Source organism: Pan paniscus, chromosome 2, assembly GCF_029289425.2.
Source record: "Pan paniscus chromosome 2, NHGRI_mPanPan1-v2.0_pri, whole genome shotgun sequence".
Lineage (NCBI taxonomy): Eukaryota > Metazoa > Chordata > Mammalia > Primates > Hominidae > Pan > Pan paniscus.
This window is the reverse complement of record NC_085926.1, coordinates 128,891,871-128,904,665: the sequence shown is the minus strand read 5'-3', so window position 1 is coordinate 128,904,665 and position 12,795 is coordinate 128,891,871. Positions and strand designations below refer to the sequence as shown.

The window sequence follows — 12,795 nt, the reverse complement described above, 5'->3', positions numbered from 1 at the left end:
CTGAAGCAAAGTTAGTATCACTTCAAACTAGATTGTTATAAGATTAGGATGTTCACTGTAATCCACATATAATCACTAAGAAAATAAGTAAACAGTATGCACAGAAAATAATTTGAGGGAATAAAAAAGGTACATCAAAAAAAATCAATTGGAGGGGCGTGGAAAAAAAAACAAAGAAGGGCACAATGGAGAAACTGAGGAACATAAAAAGATAACACAAATAGAAAACAAGTAACAACAGAAGTCCTTTCCTATCAGTAATCACTGTAAGTGTAAATGGATTAAATTCACCAACTATGTGATATAAATCCTTACAATGGAAAATTATTTGGCAGTAAAAAACAATGACATACATGAATGAAGTACCTAAAAACATTACATTAAATGAAAGAGGCCAGACATAAAAGACTACATATTGTATGATTCTACTTATATGAAATGTCCAGAATAGGCACATGTATTTCAGTGGCAAGCAGATTAGTGGCTGCTAGAGGCAGGGAAAATACAGAATGAATGCTAAAAGGTAAGGGTTTTCTTTTGAGAGTGATGAAAATGCTCTATAATTAGACTGTAGTGATGGGTGTACAACTGTGAATATACTGAAAACCACTGAATGATACACCTTAAATGTGTGAACTGTATGATATGCACATTATATCTCAAAAAAGCTGTTTTAATAATTTTTTTTTAATGTGGTGGATGGACCAGTGCTTTTGGCATGGTCTAAGAGCTGGATAAGTATGCGTAATCTCAGGCCCCACCCTACACCTGCCAAAACAGAGCCCAGCTGATTCCTAGGCACATTAGAAGTCGGAATGCATTGCTCTAGGGCAACTCTGTGTCACAGTGACAAAACAGGCCTGAAAAAATCAAGCGGCTTGCCTAGGCTCACATGGTCAATTCATTTCATGAGCAGACACATATCATTCTTTGAATCACAGTTGTTTGCAAGCTGGTGTCTGCCAATGGAGAGGGCACAAACTGTCTTTTTCACTTCTAAGCCCTGAAGCCTGATACAATGTGCTGTACATGGTTTTCAAATATGTGCTAAATGGCGAAAATGGTTTCATAACAGACTGATTTCCTAAGAAATGGATTACAATTGCCTAAATTAGCTTCATTACCAACATAAGTAAATTTAAAATATCACTACATGCTTACATTTTATCAAATATTTGAAAACATTCTTTTTTGAAAAAGCATACCAAACCAAATCAGAATTGTAACCTGGGTTTTACCAGAGTATTTTTTCATTGAGTAAATGGAACATGTATTTTATTAACTCAGGAAATCAGAATGCTTGACACAGAGTGATTGCTCCAGTAATGGATTTACCCAACGTGGAGGAAGCTGCTTGTTAGCGGGTCTTAACAACAGACTGGGCAAGAATGTGAGCCTCACAGATAGGAACATAATGGCTACATGGGGTTCCAGTCAAGGAGATTATTTCTGACTCCTTCAGGTGGCAGGTAGCTAAAGTATATCTGTGCTGGCTCAATGATGCCCATTATCTTTGGTTTTTACTTCTCCTTAGAACTAGGGAACAGAAAGGAACAAGCCCTGAAAACACCAGAAACTACTCACTGAGCCAAACTGCTATACTATAACAAAGTACAAGGATTCATGAGATTAAAAAATGGCTCACAATATAATGCCCACTGGCGTGTTCTTAAGTTTGAATTCCTGAGCTTGGCCCCAGTTAGACCCTAACTCCTAATAGAACTAACCTTTCTGCCCAGATTAAAATGGTCTGACAATCCAGTATCATAAAAACAGCTTAATCTTGGCTGCTAGCCCAAGTGGTAATTCTCTGAAAGAAGTCTGATACATTTAGAAAATCATCAGATCAAAAATAGGTTTAAAAAAATGATGGGGGCCAACTATAAGCACATGAACCACAAAGCAAAGTGTCAACGGACTTATTCAGAACTTCAAATGAAAGAAAATCTTGCTATCATTTCAAGCGATGTATTATTCGGCTTAGAAAGTTATAGCTGAGAGAAGTAAAATATTTTCAAAAGACCAAAAAAAAAAAAAAAAACCCACAACCTTTTTCCATCTGACCCTCACGCTGTTTTTTCTTACAAAGAGTTCTTTATCCAAATATTGATATAGACTTTACCTGGAACAACACCAAAAACACGCTGTGTTTTCACAAAGGCAAAACATACTGTTCAATGATAGACTGGATTAAGAAAATGTGGCACATATACAGCAGGGAATACTATGAAGCCATAAAAAAGGATGAGTTCTTGTCCTTTGTAGGGACATGGATGAAGCTGGAAACCATCATTCTCAGCAAACTATCACAAGGACCCAAAACCAAACACCACATGTTCTCACTCATAGGTGGGAATTGAACAATGAGAACACTTGGACACGGGGTTGGAAACATCACACACCGGGGCCTGTCATGGGGTGGGGGGAGGGACAGCATTAGGAGATATATCTAATGTAAATGACAAGTTAATGGGTGCAGCACACCAACATGGCACTTGTATACATATGTAACAAACCTGCATGTTGTGCACATGTACCCTAAAACAAAGTATAATAATAAAAAATAAATAAATGAAATAAAAATAAAAATAAAATGTACTGTTATCCAGGCATACATAGTCAATAAGATTGCTTCATCTAAAGTCATTGTCTGACCAATCCATTGGTTATCATCAAGTAATTGGCCAGTGGTGCCTCTTCTCAACACTAAAAGTTAAAATAAAAACCCTCGGGGGGAAAAAAAACAAATAACATGCCCAAAGCTCAATTCCTCTAAGTTTTACTGTCCTAGCTCCATCAGTGCCTCTCAGGCTCCTGCTGGAAAGGCCACTGCCACCAACTATAGTCCTCCCTCTGTAGCAGTGGATTCAACCAATCACAGGCGGAAAATATTCAAAGAAAGTATAATAAAAAAAATACAACAGTAAAAAAAATACGAACTTTTAAAAATATAGTATAATAACTGTTGACATAGCATTTATATTTTATTAGGAGTTATAAGTAATCTAGAGATGAATTAAAGTATACAGAAAAATGTGCAGAGGTTATATATAAATACTACTCAATTGTATGTAAAGGACTTGAGCATCTTTGGATTTTGCTCTCTGTGGATCTACTAGGACCAATCCTCAGTGGATACCAAGGGAAAACTACCTTGGCTCAACCACTGGCTTCTGAAAACCTGACACAGGCAAGGGAAAAACTACACAATTCCTTAAGTTATTAATATTAGTCTTTAAAAAGTATAAACAAAATGGCAGTCTCAACCTGTTACAGTCTTAACTATGTATCCCAAAAAGTCACATGCTATATAGCTCTACAGTCAATGTTATAGTATTTGGAGATGGGGCCCTGGGAAGTAATTAGGGTTAGATGCAGTCATGAGGCTAGTCCTAATGATGCCATTAGTGGCCGTATAAGAGGAAGAGAGAGAAATTGCTGTCTCCGCCACGTGAGGACTCTGCAGGAAGATAGCCATCTCAAGCTAGCAACAGTCCTCACCAGAAACCAAACCCTGCCAGACCTTGACCTTGAACTTCCAGCCTCCGTAACTGTGAAAAATAAATGGCATGGTATTTTGTTAAAGCAACCCAAGCTAAGACACAACCTATGAAGATAAAAGTTGTACCAGATAAAAGTTGTACAACAGTCAAGTCACTGAATGTGCTAACAAGAAGCTGCTAAGGACCCAGGCAAGTTTACAGTCAAACTCTGAAAGCACTAAAATTTATGACAGTTACAAAATGATGACACTAAAGTTGCAACTGTGGCTTTAGGCCTAGTCTGTAAGAGAACTAACTACATAGCAGAAGTTCACAGACTTGCTTTCTCTAAAGTGAAATCTATGTGCTTTGGAAGAAATTAGTGATATCCCAAAGCTGACTAAGGAGTTTTCTGGTTCCTTTAAACCCTAATGACAGTTTATTTCATACAGTAGTATCAAATGACCAGCTAGCCTTACAAAATTATCCAAAGATCACCACAGCCAAACTGAGCCAACAAAACTCCAATAAGCCAATTTACTTTCAAAAAACTAGCAGCTTCTGTGTCCAGAAGAGAAACTGACTTTATCAGCCTATATCCTAAGTCAGTACATTTAAATTTAGATGGATAAAAGACCCCCAACTCTTTAAGGAAAGTTATTTCAATCTGCAGTCAAAGTAGTTGCAAAAGTCTGTTTGGGGTAGCAAGTAACAGGCAAAACAAATATGGCAGAATTAAGGTAGAGAGAATAAAAAATGTTCAACTATATACGTAAAAGTGGATTAACTAGAACAAAATCAACCTAACTACAGTACTGCAGAATAAAACGTGCTGATGAAGTGCTTGCAAAGTTAACAAGTAGGGGGAAAACAATAATAACTAATAAATTACTCCACAAGACATATGCTTATAATTCTTATTAAATTCACAATGTCGGCCAGGAGCGGTGGCTCACGACTATAATCCCAGCACTTTAGGAGGCTGAGGCAGGTGGATCACCTGAGGTCAGGAGTTCAAAACCAGCCTGGCCAACACAGCCAAACCCCGTCTCTACTAAAAATACTAAAAAATTAGCCAGGCGTGGTAGCAGGCACCTGTAATCTCAGCTATTGGGAGCCTGAGGCAGGAGAATTGCTTGAACCCAGGAGATGGAGACTGCAGTGAGCTGAGCTCGCACCACTGCACTCCAGCCTGGGCAACAGAGTGAGACTCCATCTCAAAAACAAAAATAAAAAATTCACAATGTTTTCAATATATATTTGCTGAGTAGATAAAATACATACTAATCCATACTGACAGGTTTTCTTTCCTGTTTACATGTGAACTTTGAAATAATTAACTGTCAAGTCAATCAACCCTTAGTTAAATGAAAACCCTAAAATAGTTTAGCAAGCACTAACAGTGTTTTGAAGTTTCTATCATTATATTTCTCAAACCATGCAAATGAGAAACACCATCTTCTAACTATCCCAATGAGAAGTTCTGCTTCTCAACTGGAAGAGAAGCAGCCCAGAATAAAGAATGGCATGAACTCCATGAATTTAAATTAGGGTTTTCTGGGGGAGGGGGAAGAAAACTTATGCCAAGTGACAAGACTACTTAATCTCTGAGGAAGAATAATTCAAGGTATTGTCATCGGCAAAATATTAGGAACTGAAGGAAAGAAGAGTAGAAAAGAATTAACATTAAAAAGACCTCAAAGAGGAGAAAAAGGATAATGAAGTAAAATTAGTAACACTTGCAATATTATCAATTATTCCTAGTCACCCAATTAAAGCAATCCAGTAGCTTTCTAAGGATAAATTTCAAATATTTGGAAAAAAGGCCTCTGCTTAAAGATTAAGCCAAGTTTGTTCTTATTATAGTCTGAAAGGTTTTTCAGGCCTTCTACAGCATCTATGAGAACACTCATACTTTTGGCCATAGTATTTAAAGACTGACTGCTCTGCAGGTGTTAACAAACAGCTTAATTCCAATGGTGGATAAGACCTGCATACTAATGGGTTTTGAAAGCCTGTTAAACTAGGTGCCTATCTCCATTTTCCAGTTCTTCAATCTATTCTACACACTGTAGCCAGATTAAGGATAACATTATTTAGCAACTGCACAGGAGCCTCAAAAGGTAACTCCTAACCAAAAGAATCTGAAGTTAAGCCTAGTATCCAAGGCCTCTGAAATCTGATTCCATCACACGTTTTCTACCCTTACCATGTCCCAACAGAGTTTCATACACTGGAATGTTCATAGTGATTTGAATGGTGTTGCTTCATTGTCTTCCCCATCTTTGTCCAGTACTACTCTTCAATTATCACTGCCAAAGCCATGTGGTCTGAGGCATATTGTGATCTCATTCAAATCAGGTGGAACCTCTCCCTTCTTTAAATGTCTATATCCTATTCTTTGAACTTCTCTTACTCAATTACTGAGTTCTATTTTATGGTGAGTAATTTGTGTACACATAGTATGTTCCCTAGTCACAAGTATTCTATCATATCATCTTTGTATCTCCCACAGTCCCTAATATGCAGGTTTCTATAAAGATCTGCTGATTCACTAAACAAACACCTCAAAAGATGTTACAGTAGAGACAGATACATTTTAAGGAAAAAAAAAAGTTTATATATGTCACATTTTAAAGTAGAATACCAAATGGTTCAAATCAACTATGTGTTAATTCCTTAAAACTAGTAATGTTTATCCTTTAATCTACATCCACGTATTTTCACTTATTACAATCAGATCCCAAATTTACCTCAAACAAGCGTAAGTCAGCAGGAACTCTATCCCCAACAGAAAGGCAAACTGTATCACCTGGAACCAAGTCTCGGGCAAGTGTATGCTCCAATTTTCCTTCACGCACACTGTAACATGAAATAGAAACAACCATGGTTAAAAAAAAAAAAAATTCATGCAACTTGTCTTAAAAAATTATTTCCAGTAGGCTTGTCTGAGGAAAAGGCAAATATAAGAACCAAGAAAAAGACTGTTTCTAAACACTTAAGATGCCAAGATGACAGAAAATCACTTGAAAAACAAATTATTTGTTCAAATGTAAAATGTGCAAATTGAAGCAACCTTTTGAATCACCTGGGTCTGTTTGATTGTGAATCACTATACCCAGAACAGGGCTTAGCACACACTTGCGCATGGACGCGCGCGCGCGCACACACACACACACACACACACACACACACAGTTAAATACAGCCGGGCGCGGTGGCTCACGCCTGTAATCCCAACACTTTGGGAGGCCGAGGTGGGCAGATCACGAGGTCAGGAGATCGAGACCATCCTGGCTAACATGGTGAAACCTGTCTCTACTAAAAATACAAAAGATAATCTGGGCGTGGTGGCAGGCACCTGTAGTCCCAGCTACTCAGGAGGCTGAGGCAAGAAAATGGCGTGAACCCGGCAGACGGAGCTTGCAGTGAGCCAAGATTGTGCCACTGCACTCCAGCCTGGGTGACAGAGCCAGACTCCGTCTAAAAAAAAAAAAAAAAAAAAAAAAAATCTGTTAAATACATCCATGTCTCTAGAATCTCGGATTTTAAAGTTTTCAATGGTACAGTTTTGCTACATTAATGAGACCAGGAACTTTTTGTGTCAGATTAATAGTATCTTCCTTATGTTCAGACAAAGTGGGGATAACAATATGTATGGTACTAGCCACATTCAACTTCTATTTTTAAAGGGGAAGAAATCCATACCAAAAAAAGGATCATACCAATGGCATTCTGGTGGCACAAGTTTACTCAATTCTTCAAGAGATTTTTCTGAACGATATTCCTATTCAAACAAAAAAAAGTAGAATTTAATTTTGCTCCCATGAATATATTCAATTTAGACTTATTAATCTCAATCATTATTTTAAAATTTCCCCCAATTCTCATCTTTTCCTTTACTTGTGCTTATATCCTTACCCAGAAAAGCTTGTCCCTTATTTTAAAATGTTAAATGTAGAGATCAATTTTGATAATTAAATATTCCCAGTTTTACATTTTAATATTCAATGTACAAACCTAAGGTTATTTAGAATAAAAATGAAAACTGACTAGTATGTCCAAAGAGTACATAATTTGAGTCATTAAAAGTTTTAAGTCATTGAGCCTTAAAATTTAGATAATCTTATGTTAAGTGTCTAATGACCACAGAAGTCAAAGATAATTAACTGTAAACAACATCTGCTTTAGGAATTTAAGCCCATGCTAACAGCAATGGTTTACAAAGTAAACCATTAGAACAAACATGGGATAAACAAGGAGTAAGATGTGGCTGGCTCTATACTGACAGACCCAGTTCCCATCAACCTGTGTATCCAAAAAGGAAAATTCTCAGGAGTTCTAACAATGTGATTTCTAGCCTTCTTCCATCCAGATAACAAATAGCTGAGGGTCGGTCAGAAACATCCTTCAACTCACAATACTACTTAGTCCACATTTCCATGAGCAGTCTTGCATCACACATCACTGCTATTTTTGCCTCATGTCTGTAGTAAGCAAAAGAATCTTCTAATCTAAGGTCAAAAGAGGGAGAGGCAAATAGTGGAGGTAGAAGGGTTGGGAATGTTTTGAAATGACTGCAGTGCTAGTACCAGTCAAAATGTCCTATCCATCACAAACTTCAAATAGAAAACACAAGGCTATGTAAGAATAACTTAGAACACAATCAGTCTCTACTTAATCTTAGAGTGACAAATATAAGGAAAATCTACAAATGTAAAAATCATAAGACAACACCCCAAACACATGAATGATATTAAGGAATTTGGAAGTTTACCCAAAAATTCTGTAATATGCTAGAAAATACCCATCAATCCTAGATCCCAGTAATAAATGACATAGATGCTGCCCAATCTTTACCTATCTCTTCTGGTTTCTTAGCCTCTACTCCCTACAATTATAAAGATACCTCTATATCAAAATGATCATTAAACATACCACCTAAAACCTAATAAATGCCTAAAAGTCATTTTTCAAATTTATTGTAAGGTGACTTCATTACGACTATATAAAACAATTAGCTATTTTTATGGCTGGGAAGAAGTACAGTGGTGTGGGGAATGGGGATTGCAAAGACACACGGAAAAAAGGCAGGACATAAATATAAAAAGGAATATAAAAAGCCCTCTTAAGACACAGGTAATATAGCACAAATAACAAATAATGATAAAGTATTAAGAATTTTTTATACATTTTTGATAAAGAGCTTTTTGATTAAAGCATTATGATAAGTTCAACTGACAGTAAATAGGATCTTTTTGGAGAGGATTTTTACTTGTTTATAGACTATTTTGTTGGTTTCACAGGCATATTTGGTGATGGGTCACATGTGTGTAAGAATCAGACCTAGCAATTTGAAACTAGGCTTTTTATAAAGTTTTCATCCTTTTGTGAGATTTCTATCAAATGTACCTATCATAAACATATTTAATAGTCTCAGCCATAGCATTTAATGTGTATAACAACACTATCTTGTGTAAAATTCCATATTGACTTATGTTAAAATCACAATTTTGTGGTGTTTTTTGAAAGCATGGGCTTTCTAGTGACCAAAGAGAACAAGGTACTAAGGTCTTCCATACATAGTGATACTATTTGCAGGAATCCTTCTGAAGTAGGGCACTCCACATATCTGACACATTCTTAAAGATGCAAGAAGGTCCAGTTAGTGGTCCAGTGGGTCATACCACTCACTTGGCTGAATGAATAGCTGCCTTGAATAATGGTTAGCCTGAAATGACCTATGCTAGACTAACCAGCTCCACCTGACCATTGGCAACATTTGTCTAAGCAAGAAGATTCCCCTAAAAGCGGAACCCTGATAGTCTACTAATGGAGCTCACAAACCTACTGCAAATGATCTGATTCCAACTGGCTTTCTACACTGGGTTACTACAGAACTAATAACAACAAGGTTAGAGATTACCTTAAGAGGCTGGGATAGTGACAAGAAATACCCACGTAATAAATCGTAGATGTAAGAACAACCATAGTTATTCAAAGTATAGGCTTCAGATTCAAAACAGCACGAACTTCAGGCTTATGCAACAATATTACATTTTTCTCTAAGCTAGAATAATTCTATTCTTGTTAACCATGTTCTAGCTAAAAAGGAAATCTGCTGATATTGTGAAACACTGTTCTAAAATCTACAGAAGTTTCAGATATTTAAATAAACATAAAACTAAGCCTACATTTTTATTTGTCTGTACTTATTAATAGAAATCTTGACAGTATCTCCACATTATTCATAGTAATTTTTAAAAGGGGCTACTTTACATATGTTTTATTTACTGTTTGAATTACTTTGATTCAGATCACAACACCCCTTTTGTGGAGGAATGAGAAATTGTTTTAAAGGGAGGGGAGAGGAGGTCATGCCAACAATGAGTAGAACCATTTTAATTCCTCAAAACAGACTCAAATAAAATAAGGTTAAGCGATAAATTCAGCAAAGAAGTGTAGCATTTGGCTAAGGGAATCAGTCACAGAAACCTGTGGAATTTTCTTCAAATGGTACATCATAGATCGACCTTTTAATTCTATACTTTTTTGTTTCATCTAGACTTAGCTCTAGTAGGCATTAAAACATAACAGTGTTATGAAACTATAAACTCTGGTCCAATTTTTTAATTGAAAAAATAAAAAAGTTTACTGCTGGATTTTATTTCTATTACTATGCTTTTTGTTTCCATCTGCTTCAGTTATCCTTAACATTATCAAATAAAAAACTAGATTTTCTTCATCTCGCTACCTAAATCAAAGCAGTTCCTTAGTCCCACACCACAAGCTTCCCTGAAGAGTTGTCTGTATCTGAAATTACTTGAAAAACAAAGAATAAGTTGTTCTGATGGGCATTACAACCCCCCAATAACGGAAGGTTCTACCACAAGACACCTTGATTTTTAAGCAATTAACATACCATTTTCATGTTGGCAAAATAGAGTACTTACCTGAACAAAGGCAACTGTAACAACGATAAGTATTGCCTAAACAAAAGAAACAGGCTTTTAAATCAGACATTAACTTGAGAAGTAACTGTTAACTGTATTTTATTTTTCTAACTATCTGCAGTCCCACAATAACAGATTTTAAACACTGAGATCAGCTGGAAAAGAAATCACAACTTTACCTTAAGGCCTGTGGGGAAAGAAGCTAACAGTTTACAGTGGCTTGCCATTACCAGGGCAGCTTCTCTAACTTTTTGATCTCAGGGCCCTTTTATGCTCTCACAAATTGAGGACCAGCTTTTAAGTGGGTTATATATACTGATATTTACCATATTAAATTTTTCAACTAGTCAGTTTTAATTTCTACTCATCAACTCATGTAAAAAATTTTAAACCTCATTACATGCTAACACAAATAACTTTATGAAAAATAAATTTTCCAAAAAAATTGTGAGAAAAATAGCAGGTTTTAAATTTTTATATTTTAATATATGACTTTCTAGAAAGCTAGTATTCCATTTTACTATAACATATTGTTCAGGCTAAAGTGTATGAAGAAAATCCAGCCCCATACAGATACGGTGGAAAAGGGAGGAGCATTTTTTCTTTTTTTTTTTTTTTAGGGAGGAGTTTTTTTTTTTTTTTTTTTTTTGAGACGGAGTCTTGCTCTATTGCCCAGGCTGGTGTGCAGGGGCGCAATCTCAGCTCACTGCAAGCTCCGCCTCCGGGGCTCACGCCATTCTCCTGCCTCAGCCTCCTGAGTAGCTGGGACTACAGGTGCCCACCACCACGCCCAGCTAATTTTTTTTTTTGTATTTTTAGTAGAGACGGGGTTTCACCGTGTTAGCCAGGATGGTCTCAATCTCCTGACCTCATGATCCACCCGCCTCAGCCTCCCAAAGTGCTGGGATTACAGGCATGAGCCACCATGCCCAGCCTAGGGAGGAGTATTTTAACAGCTTTTTCAGATGATTGTGGATATTCTTCTTAGCTACTACACCAAAACTCAAGTGCTAGTTACTTAAAGGTAATCTGCAATGTAGAATATAAAACTGTATCAATGCACCTTTCATAATCTATTATATCGAAATCCATTGACCTATCTTGCATTTGAATGGATCTTTTACCATTTCAGATTTTGTAATGTCACGCATTGGTCTTCTGGGAAATATTGGTTCACTTGGTTATTCAAATCTTCCCCAAGATTGCCCAAATCTTCCCCAAGGTTACCACATTTCGTAACAATTTTTTTTTTTAAAAAAAACACACATTTGTTGAAATCACTACTGATCTAATTGGAATAAAGTCTTAAATACTGGGATGCTATCCAGCCCATAAGAGTGCATACAAATTTTCCAAAACCCTAATTATTGCTTGAAAACCTGAATTTTATCATTAGCAACAAATTCTGCCAGTTGCCTTTCCTTGGTCTGATTCGCTCATTTAATTCACTTTCAAAAATAAGAATCTGCTGGTTACCCAAGTCCTAACACCCATAGTTTGTCTATGAGTCAGTCTTTCAAGTACAAGGCTAGTTTGCCTCACAATCATCACCCTTCCTTGAGACAACCATTGTATTTCAATATACAAGAGTTTCATGCATACTTCCCATTTTATTACATAAATTATTATGAAGGTATGTACTCAAGGGTCCAGATTTAATAAAATTAATTTTTACTGCTTTATCAAGAACATTCTTAAGAAACATGAAAGAAAACAATGACTGTTAACAAAGTTGGGTGCCATTACTCTGAATTGTGCTAAGGCTCTAACAGTTTCACCCGCCATTGTTTTTGTGCCATTAATGCCAAAAGTCTATAATTGAAAGACAAATAATGTTTTAGTATTATTAAAATGGTTGTGACCTCACATACCCCTTGAACAGGTCTCAGGGATTCCTGGGATACTGCAAGCAACAGTTCAAGAGCTGCATCTCTACAATAACATCTACAGTGTTCTTAAGCATAAGTGCTTTTACTTGCTACAAATTTTTTATACAAAAATGAAACGGAGCAAGAAGGAAAAAGATGAGAAAACAGTTCAATGAAAGCTAGAATAACCTAGCTGGAAAGAATAAAATCATATATAGTAAATGTATGCTGTAAATACAGCATGCACTATAAGGAATATTTTTAATTTCACATGTCAGGCTTTAGTTCACAACTAGTTAAAATATATTCTCAACTGCAAAGTGAAATAAATTTAAAATTTAATCAGATAATTATAAAATTTCATATTTGTGAAAATTACCAGTTCAAGAATTTTCATGTGTGCTAATCATGGACTTTTGAACATTACTCAAAATTACTGTAACTATAATAAAAGCAGAATTTGAGCCAGGCACAGTGGCTCACACCTGTAATT

At 36.2% G+C, this 12,795-nt stretch overlaps 1 protein-coding gene across 10 annotated transcripts in view; it reads right to left on the bottom strand.

Annotated features, from left to right (window-relative positions):
* The window catches only part of ATP2C1 (ATPase secretory pathway Ca2+ transporting 1), a 163,820-nt gene that overhangs the window by 68,636 nt on the left and 82,389 nt on the right, over window positions 1-12,795 (bottom strand). For all 10 annotated transcript variants that reach the window (XM_034957365.4, XM_034957366.4, XM_003829448.5 and 7 more), the window contains 3 exons: window positions 10,435-10,470; window positions 7,207-7,268; window positions 6,236-6,344 (listed from right to left, as the gene is read on the bottom strand). In XM_034957365.4, coding sequence (XP_034813256.2) covers window positions 6,236-6,344; window positions 7,207-7,268; window positions 10,435-10,470 — 207 coding nt within the window. The remainder of the gene's footprint in view (window positions 1-6,235; window positions 6,345-7,206; window positions 7,269-10,434; window positions 10,471-12,795) is intronic.